The sequence below is a fragment of the Meles meles genome, chromosome X (genome assembly GCF_922984935.1).
Source record: "Meles meles chromosome X, mMelMel3.1 paternal haplotype, whole genome shotgun sequence".
NCBI classification, from domain to species: domain Eukaryota; kingdom Metazoa; phylum Chordata; class Mammalia; order Carnivora; family Mustelidae; genus Meles; species Meles meles.
Genome location: NC_060087.1, coordinates 15,701,994 through 15,719,356, shown reverse-complemented (window position 1 = coordinate 15,719,356; position 17,363 = coordinate 15,701,994). Strand labels below are relative to the sequence as shown.

Here is a 17,363-nt window from a genome sequence, read left to right as displayed (position 1 = left end):
GGCAGAGAGGCAGGCAGAGAGAGAGAGAGAGAGGAGGAAGCAGGCTCCCTGCCGAGCAGAGAGCCTGATGCGGGACTCGATCCCAGGACCCTGAGATCATGACCTGAGCTGAAGGCAGAGGCTTAACCCACTGAGCCACCCAGGCGCCCCAGACCTCACCTCTTAATGGAAGGGGTAGCAAACGATGTGAGGCTACAATATAGGATCCAGATCCCTGTGAAATTTCTTTTTATTTGTAGAGCAATCGCCAGTGACCCATTATTTGCATACTTTGTTGATTGACTTGCCTATACATATTTTCCACCCACACCCAGTGATTTCCTGTGGCTGTTTTGATGTCTAAGGAAGTCAGATTTAAATATCAGAAAATATTAATGGCATCCTTGTAAATTAAGGACATATAGGCAGGCAAACTTAATGACATAGGCCAGAAATGGCTTCTGCTATTTTCTAAGCGGCTTATATTTGCCAGGTAACACCAGCGCTCAACTTAGGGGGAGAAAAGTCTATTGACTTTGCTGTACCTGATAAATATTTAAAATGCTGGTGTGTCTAATAAATGGATAGAGAAAACATGTTCTGATCACTGTTATCCTTTCCCCCTTAGGTACCACTGAGAGAAAACATGAAATTAAAAAGATACCTCCTGAGAGACCAGAAACGCTTCCAAACAGAACAGATGAGAAAGGTATGAAATCAAGTCTTCACTGGTACTGCTCGAACAGCCGGAGACAAAGCCATCGGTCAGGGGCTAGTCCAGATTACCCACAGAGTTTGTTTTTAGGGGGGAATATGGTGATTATGGTTTTATTTTGGTTGCTTTTAAATATCCCATTTCTAAGGAAATAGGAGAGAGGGTTATGTGGTGCTTTTTTGGGCCAGAATTCCTCACCAAATGAAAAACAAGCAGCCCAGTCACTTAACACATCAGGGTTCTTCCATCCCAGTGTTCCTGCCATTGCCACCCTCCCTACACCAGCAGCATCTTGAAGCCAACGTGCCGACTAGAAGTTTCCTGAGGCCCTGGATGTATCTACCAGGGTTTCCATCCTACCCTCTCCCGTGCCTCATGCCCCACGGCACTTATTCCCCGTTGATGGGTGGCTGTGACTGAGAGAAATTGACATCAGGACAAACCTCGGTCACTGCTGGACTTTTGACTCTGGCTACTATGTCACAAACACATGTCCTTGGTCAAGAATCCTAGCGGGGAGGGGCATGGCAAAACTGGGAGAAGCAGCTTGGGGCCCACAGTCCCCCTGAAGGCGGTCAGGAAAGTCATCTGAAGGGGAGTAGCTTCCCGGGACTCACACAGTCAACTTTTACAAATGTGTTTGACTCCCTACTGTTCCGCGCACATCTCCCAGAGAAATCTGCATGCTGTGGAAGGACTCATTTTGTTTGGTGTCTAAGATTTGATTGATCACACATTTTATGGGAAAAGTGCAATGTTATTATTACGAACAGGAGGCAGAGCAAATTCCATTTTAAAAAGCAGTTATTTGGAAGTCACAAGAGAAATGCTGAATTAATGAACGTAATTATTTGGAGATAGTCCTGGGTGGCCTCATGAAATTTTATTGTGAAATTTCATATTTTTTTTTATCAGCCTGCCAAAAGTTTTGCCAACACTGCCAGCTCTTACGAAGTTACATCTCTTTTCCTTCACAGTGAACACTTAAAATCTGAGTTGTGGAACCTCATTGAAAGGGACACAGGTCTGTGTCCCAGAACAGTGAAAAAACAGCCATGTGTATATCATGCAGACAGCCCTTTGAGGGGAGTGTGTGCCGTGACATAACCAAACACTGCCCCCTGTCCACACGGAGGATACATGACTAGTCTCTGGCTGACACCCAGACTCCATCACAGGAACTTCCTGCTCTGTTCCATGCTGACTGACATAAGGACTCGGTTTACATGTGAACAACTGCCCTAGCTGGCTGGCCAAGTGACCACACACTTCTGGTTCCTTCCACTCCTCTGGTTCCTTGTTCAGTGCCACAGTGGGTCCAGAAGGCAGAAACCCTGGTCAGAAGTAACAGGGGAGCCAGAGAGCCAGCCCCACCCTGAGACTTGGCCTTCCCTGTGAGGTGGGCACAACCCCCCCCCATTTGTTCAGCACACTGCCAGAGAGGCTGCCCCCCCGTACATTCCAGCAGGAGGAGTCTCCACTCCTTTGCATCTGAGCCAAGCCCTTCCTCCTCTGGTCCCCGTGGACAGTGAGTGAGCTCTCAGCATTCCTGGATGGAGCGTATTCCCCTACTGAAGTGTGGGGGTGAGCACAGTGGTGTCTGTATAGTAACTGGTGGGCTTTTAGATGCTTTGCCAGTCTTCCTGGGCACCTGAACAATATGAGTGTGTTTGCAAACAAAACTGTTTGGAGTTCCAGCTTACGAGTGAACATAGGGAACCGGCCTGTCCTCCACTGGGCAGCTCTTTGAAGTTCCATCTTTATAAAGAAGAACCTGGATGTGTGCTTTTTACGCCACACATGGGGCACGGCTAACTGGGGACAGAAAACACGAAGCTGTCAGTCACGCTGCTGCTTAGTTGGCCGCCAGATCTGACTTTAACTTCATTCTAATAGCTAACTCGAAAAACCCTTGGAAACCAAATACCTGTGAAACCCCAGTTTACCTTCCAAGTTCAAATTGTGCACAAAAAGAATCCAGAATTCATTGTTCCCAGAAATGCCCCCGCCCCCGCAACTTACTGGCTCATGGCCCTTTACACAGGCTGACCTGAGAGGCATCAGGCCTCTTGCCTCCTCACACCCAGCAGGTCCTGTGGGTTCTTGAGCAAACTCATCAACCATTTGCTGAGCACCTGCTATGCGCCAGGCACCGGGTCGGATCTAGAGAGACAACCAGACATGGGCCCTGCCCTGGGGGACTAACGGCCTACAGGCTCTGCCAGGCATGTACACACCCGAAAAGTAGCCAAGTCAAACCCATTTATGAAGGGCTGCCTTTCTGGGCTCAGATGAGGGAGTAAGAAAGTCTGCCTCTGAGGGGGAGGTTCGGCTGTTGAGAAGGGAGTGTGACAGTGTCATGGTTCACCAGGCCAGTGAGTAGGCCTGAGAAAGGATCTGTGGGAGTTCACCACGGGTGGGCAGTGGCCGGAAGGGCCCTCCAGGCCAGCACGGGCAAAGGCCAACGGTGGGCTGTAGCCGTGGAGGGGATTTTCCTAACTTGACCAAAAAAATAAACAAGGCTCTGAAAATACATGAATAAGTAAAAATTTTTAAAAAAGGGCGCCTGGGTGGCTCAGTGGTTTAAGCTGCTGCCTTCGGCTCAGGTCATGATCTCAGGGTCCTGGGATCGAGTCCCGCATCGGGCTCTCTGCTCGGCAGGGAGCCTGCTTCCCTCTCACTCTCTCTGCCTGCCTCTCTGCCTACTTATGATCTCTCTCTGTCAAATAAATAGATAAAATCTTTAAAAAAAAATAATAATGCTCTTCACCCTCCAACTTCACCTTTGCGAGTTGCCTCAGTGATTTTTTTTTTAATACAGGAAACGAGCAGTCTGCCCCTAAGTACTGTCACTTACGCTAGATCTCCCTGTCTTCTTTATGCTTTTTAAACAATGACTTAAAGAAAGACCAGAGAGAGAGCCAAAACTGGATTTACAGAAGCCCTCTGTTCCTGCCATACCGCCCAAAAAGCCGCGGCCACCCAAGACCAATTCTCTCAGCAGACCCGGTGCGCTGCCCCCCAGGAGGCCTGAACGACCAGTGGGTCCCCTGACCCACACCAGGTACTGCTCTGCTCTTGCCACTGGGGGCGGGGGAGGGTTGGCCGCGGGCCGCAGGAGAGGGGCCTCGAGTGCGGCCAGCTGAGGGAGAGGGGACAGAGCTGCCCTTCCACCTTCTAGCAAAGCTGTCTGAAGACTCCAGCTACTTCTGTTCTTGCTTCTTCTGTGCTTGGGCAGAAGTGGGTGCGAGGCCGGGAGGCACAGTGCGGGTTTTAGGCTGAGCAGATGGGAATCAGGTATCCCACATGTAGGCTCTGCTCACACGGAGAGGTTTTCCCTGAGCTTCTTGAGGGCGTGCCAGCCGCCCTTCAGACTGGAAATGTGGGTATCACAACCCCTGTCATCCCCGGATGTCCCCCTGGCCTCGGGTGCGCACCACTCACTGGGAGCTCCATGCCCTGACCCTCTCCCTGCTCTGTGGTGCCTCTTGCCCCAGCGCCAGGCTCCCTTGGCCCTGGACTGTGCAGCCCTATTGTGGCACCAGGGACCCGGCATTGGTGATTATTGTCTTAGTGTACGTGTCTCTGAACTGTGAGACCCTCAAAGGCAAGGGACATGCTTTGTTCAGGCAGTGGTTCTGAAGTGTGCCTGGCACAACTCGCATTTGTTCGCTGGCTGGCTGTGCACACGGGTCGGGAGTGGGGAGTCAGAGTTGGATATTGTGCTCCAGGGCCCGAGCTGCCCACCACGGAGCAAAGAAGTATTGTGTTCGTTCCCCGAGTTAGCTGCCAGAACTTTCTCCTAGTATGTGTGTATTATGTGTGTTGGTGTCATACAGCAGAGCAAGCTGTTGGCCTGGAGGTCTTGCCGTGTACCTGTCGGCACACAGTCACTCACCAGATTTTTGTTCTTCGAGCCAAGTTTGCGTGGTGAGAGTCGCATGGGGCTTCAGTGCCCTCGGGCTGGAGTCAGCAGCCTTCCTGGTTTGCATCTCATCTTGCTCATAGGTGGGCGGGCCTTGGCATGTCACTGCCCCTCTCTGAGACCTTACTTTTTCTGCCTATAAATTGGGGATGATAATGGAATGCAGACAAAAGGATGGAACACGACAATCCCCAGGTGTGCAGCCCCATGCTTGTAAATCAACGTTAGTTCCCTTGTCATTCTTACTTTTTTTAAGATTTAATTTTTAAGGAATCTCTACACCCGACATGGGGCTCGTTTACTTCTTAGGAAACAAGGTTTAAATCGTGGTAAATACACGTGACATAAAATTGACCTCCATAGCCATTGGTCAGTGTGCAGTTCAGTGACACCAGGGACATCTGCATTGTGGGGCAGACACCCACATCCATCCACAGACCTCTTTTCATCTTGCAGAACTGAAACTCTGTACCCATTAAGCACCAACTCCCCTTCCCCCTCTCCCAGCCCCTGCCAATCACCAGTGTACAGCTGACCTTTGAATACGCAGGGTTAGGGGCACTGACCCCCATGCAGTTGAAACTCCAGGTAGAACTGTGTCCCCCCTGAAGCTTCACTGCTAATAGCCTACTGTTGACCAGAAGCTTACCAATGTAAAGAGTTGATTAACACATAGTTTATATGTTCTATGTATTATAGACTGTATTCTTACAATAAAGTTGGCTAGAGAAAAGAAATCATTAAGAAAGTCATAAGGAAGAGAAATTAGATTTTGCAGTACTGGCCTGTATTCACTGAAGAAAATCCACGTATAAGTGGACCCACACAGCTGAAACCGGTGTTGTTCAAGGGCCAACTGTGCTTTCTACATCTGTGAATTTGATTCCTCTAGATGTCTCATGTAAGTGGAACCACATAGCATCTGTCTGTTTATGACTGGCTGATTTCACTTACCCTGATGGCCCCAAGGTTCATCCATGTGGCTAGCAGGACCCATTCACTCTTAATACAAACCCCGCCACCGCCCTTGCCCAGATATAGGGGCAGGTATCTCTGTGAGTGGCTGAGCCACATCAGAAGCTGCGCCGGCTGTGGTGGACGCACGACAGCCCAAGCGCGGGAGTCCAGCTCCCCAGCTGAACACGCAGCCACTGACCTCAGTGCAGGCGGGCCCATCGGAGTGGCAGCTGGCTCGCCCGCATCGTTCTGTGAACAGCTCCCAAGGCCCAAACAACTGCCCCCATGTGATGGCCCATGGGGAGACTCATGGGACCAGGGCCACTGTTGAGCGGGTCAGGCCCTACATGTCATGCCCTCTTCTGCCGACAGATAGAAGCCTGTGTGCATATGCGCAAGACAGGGCCATGTGACCGCCCCGGTGACCTCAGCCCAGGGCTCAGTAGCATGGCTGGCCCAGCAGCTAGCACTCCAGAAGAAAACAGTTATGTAAACCAAAGAAAATATGAGCTACACAGAGAGACTGGAGAGCAAAGGTTGTGCATCTCTTTCTGGTGGGTGAAAGGGGAGGGGAAAGCACGCTCTGCCAAATTCTGTTAGTCTTCCAGAGGCTACAGTCATTTCCCTTAAGTCAATAAGAATTTCCAGAAGATTCCTGTTGTTCTAATCTGATCTGAAGAGAAATGCAATTCCAATGGCTTCTTTGCCTTCAAAGGTTGTTCTCAACCGTCTCATTGTGGGATAGGTACAGGCTTTGTGAGGCCCCAGTTGGACCTGAATGCAAGGGGAAAGTGAATTGTAACTGGGACCTTCTGGATTCCCAGAAGCCCCCTTCACATCTCTTCTCTGTCTAGCTGTTCTCCACCTCGAGCTCTCCCATCATCCACTTGTCCGTTAGAGGTATGGCTCGCTGGGGAAGACGCATGAGGAGGGCTGTGTATATAAGCCAGTGGGAAATGTAACTGTTCTTCACCTAGGTGGTCTCCCACTTAGCCCATGGTGGCCCAGCCCTCAGGGCACAGGGTTTGCAGAAACGGGACAAGGAAGGAGAGGCCCTGGCTTCCTTCCTGACAATCCTAGGAAGTGGCAGACGCAGGCAAGGCAGGGAGCATTTGGGAAACCAATACCTCCTTTGGCCGCTTGTTCAGCCAGCTGAAGGGAGCCCAGTGCATACTCTAACATGGTGGTTAAGCAGGCTCTCAATTTCGAGTGTGGGTCACAATCACCTGGACACCATGTTCAAACAGGTCGCTGGGCCCTGCCCAAACCGTTGCTGACTTGGTAGTTCTCAGTTTGGGCCTGGGAACTTCCATTTCCCTCAAGCTCCCGGGTTGTGACCTCCATGCTGCTGGCCTATGTCCACACTTCGAGAACCTCTGGTCTCGATTATCCCAAGTTTTTGACAGTGCCCTCCCCTTCCTGGCTGCCTCTCATACACCCGTTAATGCTCCCCGAATTCAGAGCCCACTTAGCACACCCAGCTTTTGGAAGCCTTCCCTTATGTCTCAGGATTGCTCTCTCTTCCAAAAGCCTGACACCCCATGTTTAGCCTAGTGTGGGGCTCCATGCTGTGCCACTTGGGATGCTCACACCCCCGGACTCCTTTACCAGATTTAAAGCAGATCAGGAGTGTGTTTTGTCATCTCCACATGCTCTACAGGGTTGAGCATATGGTAGTGGCTCATTTAACACACTTGTTGAATGCCATGGTTCCTACAAAGGCAGGGAAGGGCCAGCGCTGACATTTTGTTCACTTTTGCCTCTCCCGTCATCCTTCCCAGGCCCGGTACAAGCGCTGTACCATGTGGGTCCCATGTTCTGTACTTAGCGTGCCATGGATTCCAACATCACAAAGTTGAAGAAGATCACAGAAAGGCTTACTATTTCTCAGTGCCTCGTGCATTTCATATTTTTTGCTAAGCAGTTACATTGGACAACCAGCCCGTATATCGGTTTATGAACTTGGTTTTGTTCCGCCCAGTTGGTTGAGGTAGGAATGTTAGCAGCGCTCAGACAGTTTTGTGTCATGGGTCCTCCAAAGAGAAAGTATTGTCTACTGTAGGAAGCCAAATCCTCTCTAGGATTTGCCTGACTGGATGGTGGACAGAGAATTGAACACATGGACACACGGTCATTATTTGTTCTTGCCAGCCAGAAACCTCCTGCCAAATGTGCCTTCCAGGAGAGATTGGTTTCTTTCCATTTAAATAGGAAGTGGTATCTTTTAGAATGAAGAAATGTGCAAGTTTAAGAAGAGGGGAGTCATTTTTGGATACATTTGCTTAACAGAAATGTATTGAGGGGCCACTGTGTGCAAGGCACTGTTCTGGATCTCTAACCCTGGGGCTCAGCCGCAGGTCGGTTTCCAGGAACCACATCTGGGAGAAGTAGAATGACGCCCTTGCACAGTTTTGTGTCCAGCCTGAGCAAGGGGAAGCATGCCATTAACATACTTACCCACTGGTAAGAATATTCTTCCAATTTCCAGAAAGTAAGTTAAGATGGAATTAGAACAGGGAAAAAAAAAGACTGTTAAAAAAAATTAGTACCAGAGTTGATTTAAAAATTGAATGATGGGAATGCCTGGATGGTTCAGTCATTTAAGTGTCTGACTCTTGATTTCGACTCAGATCACAGCCTTAGGGACATGGGATCAAGCCCCACATCGAGATCAAGCCCCACTTCAAGCTCTGCCCTGGGCATGGAGTCTGCTTAAGATACTCTCTGTCCCTCTGCTCCTTCCCCTGCCTCCCTATCTCTTAAAAAAAAAACTGAATGATGAGAGGAGATTCTACTAGGCCCTAAGTGCCTCCTTCATTTGAAGGTCTGCACCTTGGCAATGTGTTCGTTATTACTTCCAGTGTGCGAAGCCAGAGTGCTCATCTGGTCCAGCTGTGCTTCCAAGGCGATGGTGGTGGGACAAGCATTCCGTCCACCCATATTTTCACACTTGAGAAAATGGAGGCTCAAAAGTATAGAGCCTTCTCACTTGTTTTGATATTTGATCATAAAAATGTTTCAATCGACAGAACGTACCTAAACCTTTTTGTATGTGTGTATACACACACACATGAACATGTGATATTATATGTCCAATAATGTGTATTATTGATGTAATAAACATGAGCCCTGTAAAAGGAGGTCCTGGAACTTGGGAAATGGTCCAAAAGAAAAAAAAAGGAAAAAGAAAAATCCAAGGAAATGCTGGAGGGAAGCAGGTTGCTCTGAGCTCTAGTAATTCTATGCAGTGGGAGGAAGCGAGCCAGAAACCTGAGGGGCAGGGCAGGTGTGGGACTTCAAAAGAATAAACCCAATAGGGAAAGAGGTAGAAGCAGGCTGGAACAGGTCTGTTAATCCTCCCAAACATAAGTACCCCAATTTGTAATATTTTTTCATTTTCTTCCAAATAGCAGGGAAGCTGGAGCAGAACCTTTGTTCCGAGCTGCAGGGGAGTTTTGGCCGGTGTCTGCTCTCCCGTGGACAGCACGGAGCAGCGTGTGCCCTCCAAGTAGAGGGGCAGGTGACTGGCAGGGTGGGGGATGGCAGGGCCGGTGCTCCAGAGGCCCTGAGTGGTAGACAAGAGGTCTGGGCTGGAGGGGCAGGAAGTGAAGCCAAAAGGCATCAGGAGGAGGAGAGGTGAGCGAGCATGGAGTGGGAAAAGCTGATATCCGAAAGAACAGGAGATGTTGGTCAGAAAGTGGAGGTCTGTGCTCACAGCTTCAGAGGTACAGTAGGTCTGAAGATGAACTTAATCACGGAGAGAGGGGCCACAAATCTGGGTGACTGAATATGAATGAAGGTCATAAGTGAAGGGACCCAGGGAAGGCAGGGCTGGCATTGGTGACTGTCATAGGCTCAGGAAGATGGCAAGAGTCAAAGTGAGGTGAGGCTGATGTTCTAGAAGCCGGTGCCCTCCCAGATAAACATCAGTGTATTCTAGGAGTTGAAGACGGCCAGTGATTAGAAAGATTTCATGATCAGGGTGGTAGTTGGCCGTTCAGAGAGGAGGTGCTAGATATAGGGGCATTGGTCCCATGGCTCAAGCATCCTGGAGGGCGCCATGCGTTGACTTCAGATGTGGAAGCATGTGTCGGAGGAGGGATCTCGGTGAGAAGGTAGGCATTTGGGTCTCGGACACCAGGCTGCGTGCAGGAGACCTGGTGCCGTCCCAGACTTGCGCCACTCAGAGACGGCTTTCGCTTTAAATGTCAACCCATGAGGTACTTTTCCTGGGAAGGGTTGAAGGCTCCACCACAGAAACTGAAACTCCACAGCCAGTGGGAAGGACAGTGGCACTGCCAGGCTTTTCCTTGTCATGAAGATGGAAGCTGGATTTCAGAGACACACCGGGAGATAAGAGGCTCCCGAGCTCTGAGACATTTGAGCTGGAGGCAAAGATTAAGTAAACATTTATATGCCAAACATCAACTCGGTGCTTAGGGAAGGGCAGATGTCTCTCTTGAGACCAATTTACCCACACGGAAGTTCATTTTTCTTTAGATTTACACAGGCAGCCTGGCTGCTCCGGCCCCTGGGGTTAGAACTGAACAGGAAATAAGCTTCCGGGTCTCAGTGGCTCTGTGAGGGGTGTGGCCTCCTGCCCCACCCCCACCTCTTCTCTCTTACTAGGTATAAACCAATCCATCAATGGATCAAAAAGGAGGAAGAGAAAGGTAGATAGTGCAAGCGTTTGCGGTGCTTAAGCATTTGGGTGCTTTGACCATCATTTTGAGTTTGGACTACTCAAGTATTCAAAATGCCTTTCAAACAGTCTTAGTGGTGCATCACGTGGTGTTTCCCTTCTTTTCCCCAAATCAGGACCCAGCCATGTCTTTGGAGAATTTAAGAGAGAGGTCTTGGCTGGTAGTTACAGAGGTGCGTGTCATTGGCTCGTGGATGGTAATTCCAAGTGCGGAATGGTCCCTCCAGGAGATTACAGAGGGAGAAGAGGAGAGAGTGGAGCCAATATTATTTATAGGGTGGAGGAAGAATGAGGAGCCTTCAAAAGGGGTAGATGGTGTAGGATGTCATGGAATCCAGAAGAAAGGAATATGGAGCAACTGGAGAGGGGTGGGTCTCACACCTGAGTGTGTACTAGAATCACCTGGAAGCTGGTTAAAACATAGATCGCTATTCCCCAAAGTGTCCAGTTCACTGGATCTGGGTTAAGGCCTGAAAACCTGCATTTCTGGCAAGCTCCCAGTGCTTCTGCTGCTGCTGGAGGTTAGCTGACCACACTGTGAGAACCCCACCGTAGGTGCACCTGGGAGACTGAAGGGCATCCACGAGCTTTGGTCACTAGTGTTGGCCCTGGCACTCCCAGTCCAGGAGTTTCTATACAGTGGTTGGTAGCCAGAGACAGAGCTGGCACGAATTGAAGAGAGAATGGGCAGGTGGCCAAGCTTATGTAGACTTGGCTTGTGAGAAACTTGGCTATGGAAAAAAGATGAAAAGTGGGGGCTTGTAGATGGATGCAGTGATGAGAGGTGTGTGTGTGCATGTGCGTGCGTGCGTGTGTGTGTGTGTGTGTGTGTGTGTGTGTGTGTGTGAGACAGAGAGAGAGAGAGAGAGAGACCATCCATTATAGATATTCATCAAGTACCTATATTTCTGGCCGGGACTTCGGGGGTAGTAAACTGTGGTAACCAGGCTAGGCTTGGCTCCTACCCACCCATTGCTTTGGAGCTGGCACAGCAGGACGGACAGCCCACACCTCTACTTCCCTACCTGGTTACTTTGGGCAAGGTGCGCACCTCTCCGCATCTCGGTTTCTGAGCAGTAGAGTGAGGCCTGCCTTGCCCAGGTGTGCAAATTTAAACAAGCTGCTGCACTTCAGGCCCCTGACTCTTTGCCTGGCATCAGAGAGGCGCCCACCGAATCCACGTGTGCTTCTCTTCCTCCCTTGAGATGCTCCCTGGGTCACCTCGGTGGGAGAGGGCCTTCCACGTGGTGACGGGCAGGTCATGTGCTATAGCCCTGAGGGAGGGAGGAAACATGGACACTCTCAGACAGCACCTCAAGAGGTCTCTAGGGTAGGGAAGCATGAGCAACCTCCCCCAGAAGCAGCTAGAGATTCAGAGGAAGTCAGGACTCAGGGAAGGCCGTGACTGAGGGAGGGGGAGATAATTTATGGACCAGAGGACTCCCATAGGGCACAGGGGATAAGACCTTTCACACTGTAGGGATGTCTGCAGTCTTTGCTGACCTCATTTCATGTGTATGTGTACCCTTCTCTCTTCCTTCCATCCACCCTGAAAATGGCTTTTCCTTCTTGCTGTGAGAACCAATAGCAACGATGGGGTTTTAGCCCCAGCCCAGAGGCCTCGGGCCTTGACGCACACTGATGGTTCTGCCAGGGATGGTCCAGATCAGGCAAGGGACCAGTCGGAGACCGAATGCCTCACACGGGCCCAGTACTGGTTGGGTCATGCAATGCTTTCTTCCATGGGCAATTTCTTCGAACACATTCTCTCAAGCGGCACCTCACAGACTTTTCTGAGTTGGGTGAAGATGAGTTCCCCCTCTTCTTGGCATCTTTAAAGCCCCTTGCCCCTCTGAGATGCCCAGCTGTGGATTTGCAGATGAGGGCTGCTAGGTGCTCCTCCTTTTGCCTTTCGGGACTTGTGGGTTTGTGCTCTGGATGGGCTCAGGAGAGAGGCCTGTTCCCACACACACTTGCAGAGTCTGCACAGAGTGCAGAAATTTGGAGGCGAATTAAGTGGGCAATGTCCCATCACCTTCCGCTGCGTCTTCACCACCTATAAATAGCCAAGCTTGTTTGTACGCATCCAAACAAGGACGCAGTGCAAGGGGAGAGCTGCCAGCAAAACCGCTCTGGTTCCCGTCAAAAGTGCTGGTGATTCCTGGGATGTCTTTGGCCGCCAGGTGGGTATGTAGGGACCTGCAGATATCAGCAGCACCTTTGGACCCTTATTTCTCACAAAGCAGAGGGCGCCTCCTCCTGCCCTCCCTCTGATGACTGAAGGAAACTGGGCTTACCGTGTTACAATTTTGTCCTTTCCCAGCAGAAGGATTCTACCTCCCTGGGGCAGTGACATCCCAGGGCGGAACTTTCCTAAAGACCTGGCTTCACATCTGCTACCTTTACAGTTGCTTATTGGCGACAGGAGAGAATCTCTAGAAGCATAAAGCATGTGTATGCAGATACGCATTTGTTTATTGCCATCCCAAGTGTGGTGGGTGAAGATCGGACCGGATGTCTAGAAGCATCCATCTGGTTTCAGCTCTGCCACTAATTAGCTGTGTGGCCTCGGGCACCTAACTGCCCGTCCTTGGAGCAAAGACCCTTGTCTGTAGTAAAATAGGGGCTTGAGCTGGGCAACACATACCCAGTTTTAACGGTCAGAGCCCAAGTGTGCGATGTCACAAGCAGGCGGGCAGGGAGCGATCACTTCCTTTGGCCTCACTTCCTTGGTGCACATTTGGACCAGGACAAGGGGGGTACACAGTCAGGTGGGGTAGTTTCACATTAGAAGGGGAATAAAACAAGGCTGTGTAGTTGGAACAAGAAAGAAGACAGGGTAGCTCACGTCATTTCTCTATGATCTTTACATTGACATCTGCCACCATCCAAATGTGTTGACACCTCCCAAGTGGGATGAAAGCTGGAAACAAAGTAGGACTTACAGGGTGTGCCTCGGTTTCCTGAGCATGAAGACAGGCCATTTCTGTTTCCTCTGTTTTTCTTTCCTTCTCAGCTTTTTTCTCTGCTCTATAACAATTTTTAGGCAGTTAGAGCCCAAACATTTGCATCAACGTAATAGATCCTTCCGCGAGTGGGCAGGAGGTCTGCCAGAAAGAGTCCTCACCTGGACTCGAGATTTTCGTTCAGTGGGGATCTGTGGATTCCCTCTTTTCCCCTTCAGCCCCACTCACCTCCAGAAGGGTCCTGGGTCTCTCGGGTGTGGCATTTGATGCCTGCTGTTAGTCCTGCCATCTGTTTATTTATTTGCTGATTTGCTTGCCTCGGCTTCCTGCATGCTTCAACACCTTTTCCAGACCACATGTCTTGGCTTAACTGTCCCAACTTGGGCTAAATTGGGCCATGCCACTGGCCGAGCTCATGTTCTCCAGGGATGCCCATGGCGCGTCTTCCGCATTTCCAACTGTACACGCCCTGTCTCCTGTCTTGGGTCTGAGCAGCCGGAGTGGGCACCTCTGGGCTGGTTGAGTGTGTGATTCTTGTTTATTAGGAATCCTTTTTAACTTGGGGAGCAAAGGCGATTTACCCACCTGGCAGTGAGCTGCATTGACACAGGCTTGCCCAGCATTCTCGATGACCATCCCCATGACCAGAGACTGAGGGAAGTAGCTTTGAGAAGTGGTCAGGAGCATGGGCTCTAGAGTCAAAGTTAATAGGTTCCAATCGAGACCCTACTTTAGTGACCTTTTGTTAGCTAGTGACTTCATGTCACTGAGCCTCTGTTTCCTCATCTGTAATGAAAATAAAGGGCATCACAGGTGGGGATCTTCGGGAAGCCCGCCCCGAGGCAGCATTTAGTATGCCAGCTCTGTTTAGGGTTTAGTGCCCATGGAAGGGAGCAGGGAGCAGTGTTGGGCCGAGGGAGAAGTCACGTTGTGATAACGGCTCACCGAGGCCCTGGCCGACTCCACAGGAGGGGCTGACATGGCCCGTCTGAGTCATCCTTGTATTGGGCTGATCTGGCCAAGATTTTTATACTGTGGAGTGTGGGCTGCCCTAGAAAGGACATGCCTTGGCCGAGGAAGCTCTCTGTAACTGAGGTGGTCCCCGGAGAGGACAACAGCACCCCCAGCAGCCGGGGCAACCAGCCCTTTACCAAAGGGGGCTCTGGGCAGTGTGGCTCCGTGTCCACCGTGCAGAGCAGATACTCGAAGGGACGGATGTGAAAACTGAATAACGGACAAAAGGAGTCTATCCTGGTGCCTGGCTCAGGATAGGCATTCAGTCGGCAGTAGCTGCAGCTCTTCTGTGTGATCGTGGGTTCCACTCACTCCTGCCAGTGTCCTTGAGCTAGTCCCCCCGTCGTCTGCAGTTCAGGCTCCCTGTCCGGTAGAACAAGGAGACCTCGCGCTGGTTGCCTGTTCAAGTCAGGCATTTCAAGGGTCTGTAACCAAAACCGCTGAGAAAAATACAAGACAATAACATTGTTTTGATTTAAAGATCAGAAAGGAGTAAGGGCAATCTTGTTCTGGTATCTTTGGCTATATGGGGATATGCCTGCTTTCTTTTATTTTCTCCTTTTATTCAACAGCTGACGGCATCGAAACTCACCATACATAAACCCTCTCAGGAGCTAGTAAATTCCAAAAGGATCAGATTTTTCTTTTCTCATTGAATTTAGTAACATCTTTTTTGCCAAAATGGTACCCATGTGTTGGGCAGACTAGAGGAGAGCAGAGACCAACCATCGAGGGCTGCAGCCTCATTGGGTGTCAGCTACTCCAAGCGTGTGCTTTGGAGAATTTCAGAAATTCTGGTATTTTTCAGCACTGAAATTCATTAGCATTATTGTAAGGGTCTATAAATACAGTGAAAAGCATTTACAAATAGACATTGTAAAACGCTTCCACACCCACAGTCTGAACACTGTCAAAACACCAGCTGCAGCTTCCTTACTTGGAAGGATCAGAACCTTTTTTAAATGACACCTACTGTGTTTTCAAAATAGGCTTGCTTCTGGCCCTGGATAGAAGATAATTTCAGCCGAAAGCCTGTGTCTGGCTCTTGACATGTGGGATCAGGGCTCAGAAAGATGGGGGGATCCTCAGTTCCTTCTTGTCAGAATGCCCCTGGATCTTTAGCATCTGGGGACAGGTCGCTTGGGGATGGTACTTCCTCTTTCCTCAGGTGGTCCCTCAGGGCTTGGGCCTCTTGGTCTAGGATTTAGAACTCCACACACCCTCACCTGGTTCCCAGGTAAGCTCCAGGTGTGGGCCCAGGTGATCACAGGGGCCCCTGTGGTCGGGGAGGTTCTTTAAGGAGGGTTTGTAGGCAAGGGCCGGACCATCTCCTGTCTTGGCAATCAGTTGTCCTTGGCAATACCATTGGGGAGAAAGGAGAGGGAACATAAGCTGCCTGAATTGTATGAGTCTCTGTTGTTAAAAGTGAACTTTAATGAAGGAAAATTTTTACCTATAGTCTTATCCCAGAGATAACTACTGATAACATTCTGGACTGTTTCTTTCCCATCTTTTTCCCTACATGTGATTTGATTTGTTTTTTATTGGTTTTACGTAGTTAGGATCATACTGAATATCTGCCAGCTTTTGGGGGGTGGAGGGAATTGCATCTGTTGTAACAAATACATAATGCATTCCCCTTTGCTGACAAAGGCAAATGCTTATGAATTCCACAGGTGTTTTTGAGCCTCTGTCATGTGCCAGGGGCTGAGCTGGGTACTAGCAGTCAGCCATCACACTGGAAGAGTCACCATAAATATTTTTCCAGTCTTAAAAAGAAATAATGATCCTTCTTCCTAATACCTAAGCAGGGCTGTGGGTGTATGTACACAGAGGGTAGGTCACTTTTATTTATTTTTTTTATTAAGTTTCTTTTTTTTTTTATTCGTTTATTTGTTTATTTACAGCGTAACAGTGTTCATTGTTTTGGCATCACACCCAGTGCTCCATGCAGTACGTGCCCTCCCTATTACCCACCACCTGGTTCCTCAACCTCCCACCCCCCCCCCCCCGCCCCTTCAAAACCCTCTGGTTGTTTTTCAGAGTCCATAGTCTCTCATGGTTCATCTCCCCTTCCAGTTTCCCTCAACTCCCTCTCCTCTCCATCTCCCCATGTCCTCCGTGTTATTTGTTATGCTCCACAAATAAGTGAGACCATATGATACTTGACTCTCTCTGCTTGACTTATTTCGCTCAGCATAATCTCTTCCAGTCCCGTCCATGTTGCTACAAAAGTTGGGTATTCATCCTTTCTGATGGAGGCATAATACTCCATCGTGTATATGGACCACATCTTCCTTATCCATTCATCCGTTGAAGGGCATCTTGGTTCTTTCCACAGTTTGGCGACCGTAGCCATTGCTGCAATAAACATTGGGGTACAGATGGCCCTTCTTTTCACTACATCTGTATCTTTGGGGTAAATACCCAGCAGTGCAATTGCAGGGTCATAGGGAAGCTCTATTCTTAATTTCTTCAGGAGTCTCCACACTGTTCTCCAAAGTGGCTGCACTAACTTGCATTCCCACCAACAGTGGAAGAGGGTTCCCCTTTCTCCACATCCTCTCCAACACACGTTGTTTCCTGTCTTGCTAATTTTGGCCATTCTAACTGGTGTCAGGTGGTATCTCAATGTTGTTTTAATTTGAATCTCCCTGATGGCTAGTGATGATGAACATTTTTTCATGTGTCTGATAGCCATTTGTATGTCTTCGTTGGTAGGTCACTTTTAATTTGTCTCTGTCCTTTGCCACTGTCACACCAGCCTTTGTCCTTCCTGTCATTGTGTTTCTAAATATCATTCTCATGGCTATATCGAAGTCCATCAAATATAGGTTATTCACCTGTTCCCCTCTTTAGGAAAGATTCTAGTTTCCGTTTTTCTTTATTACAAAAAGCACTGTGGTAAACATACTGATCTCCAAAACCCATTTGGTCATTTTAGACAATTTCTTTAGCATAGCCTCCCAGAACTGGGCCAAAGCAGATGCCCATTTTGAATGCTATTGATATACACCCTATTCTTAGAAATTACTTCTCTTTACCCTGAGCCATTCCCCAAAGGCTCTGTGGTAACTTTCCAAAATGCATTTATAAGAATAAAAT

General features: G+C 49.4%; 1 protein-coding gene across 7 annotated transcripts in view; it reads left to right on the top strand.

Moving 5' to 3' along the window:
• SH3KBP1 (SH3 domain containing kinase binding protein 1) overlaps positions 1–17,363 on the top strand; it is a 341,474-nt gene that overhangs the window by 290,521 nt on the left and 33,590 nt on the right. For all 7 annotated transcript variants that reach the window (XM_045995813.1, XM_045995818.1, XM_045995814.1 and 4 more), the window contains 2 exons: positions 608–688; positions 3,599–3,758. In XM_045995813.1, coding sequence (XP_045851769.1) covers positions 608–688; positions 3,599–3,758 — 241 coding nt within the window. The remainder of the gene's footprint in view (positions 1–607; positions 689–3,598; positions 3,759–17,363) is intronic.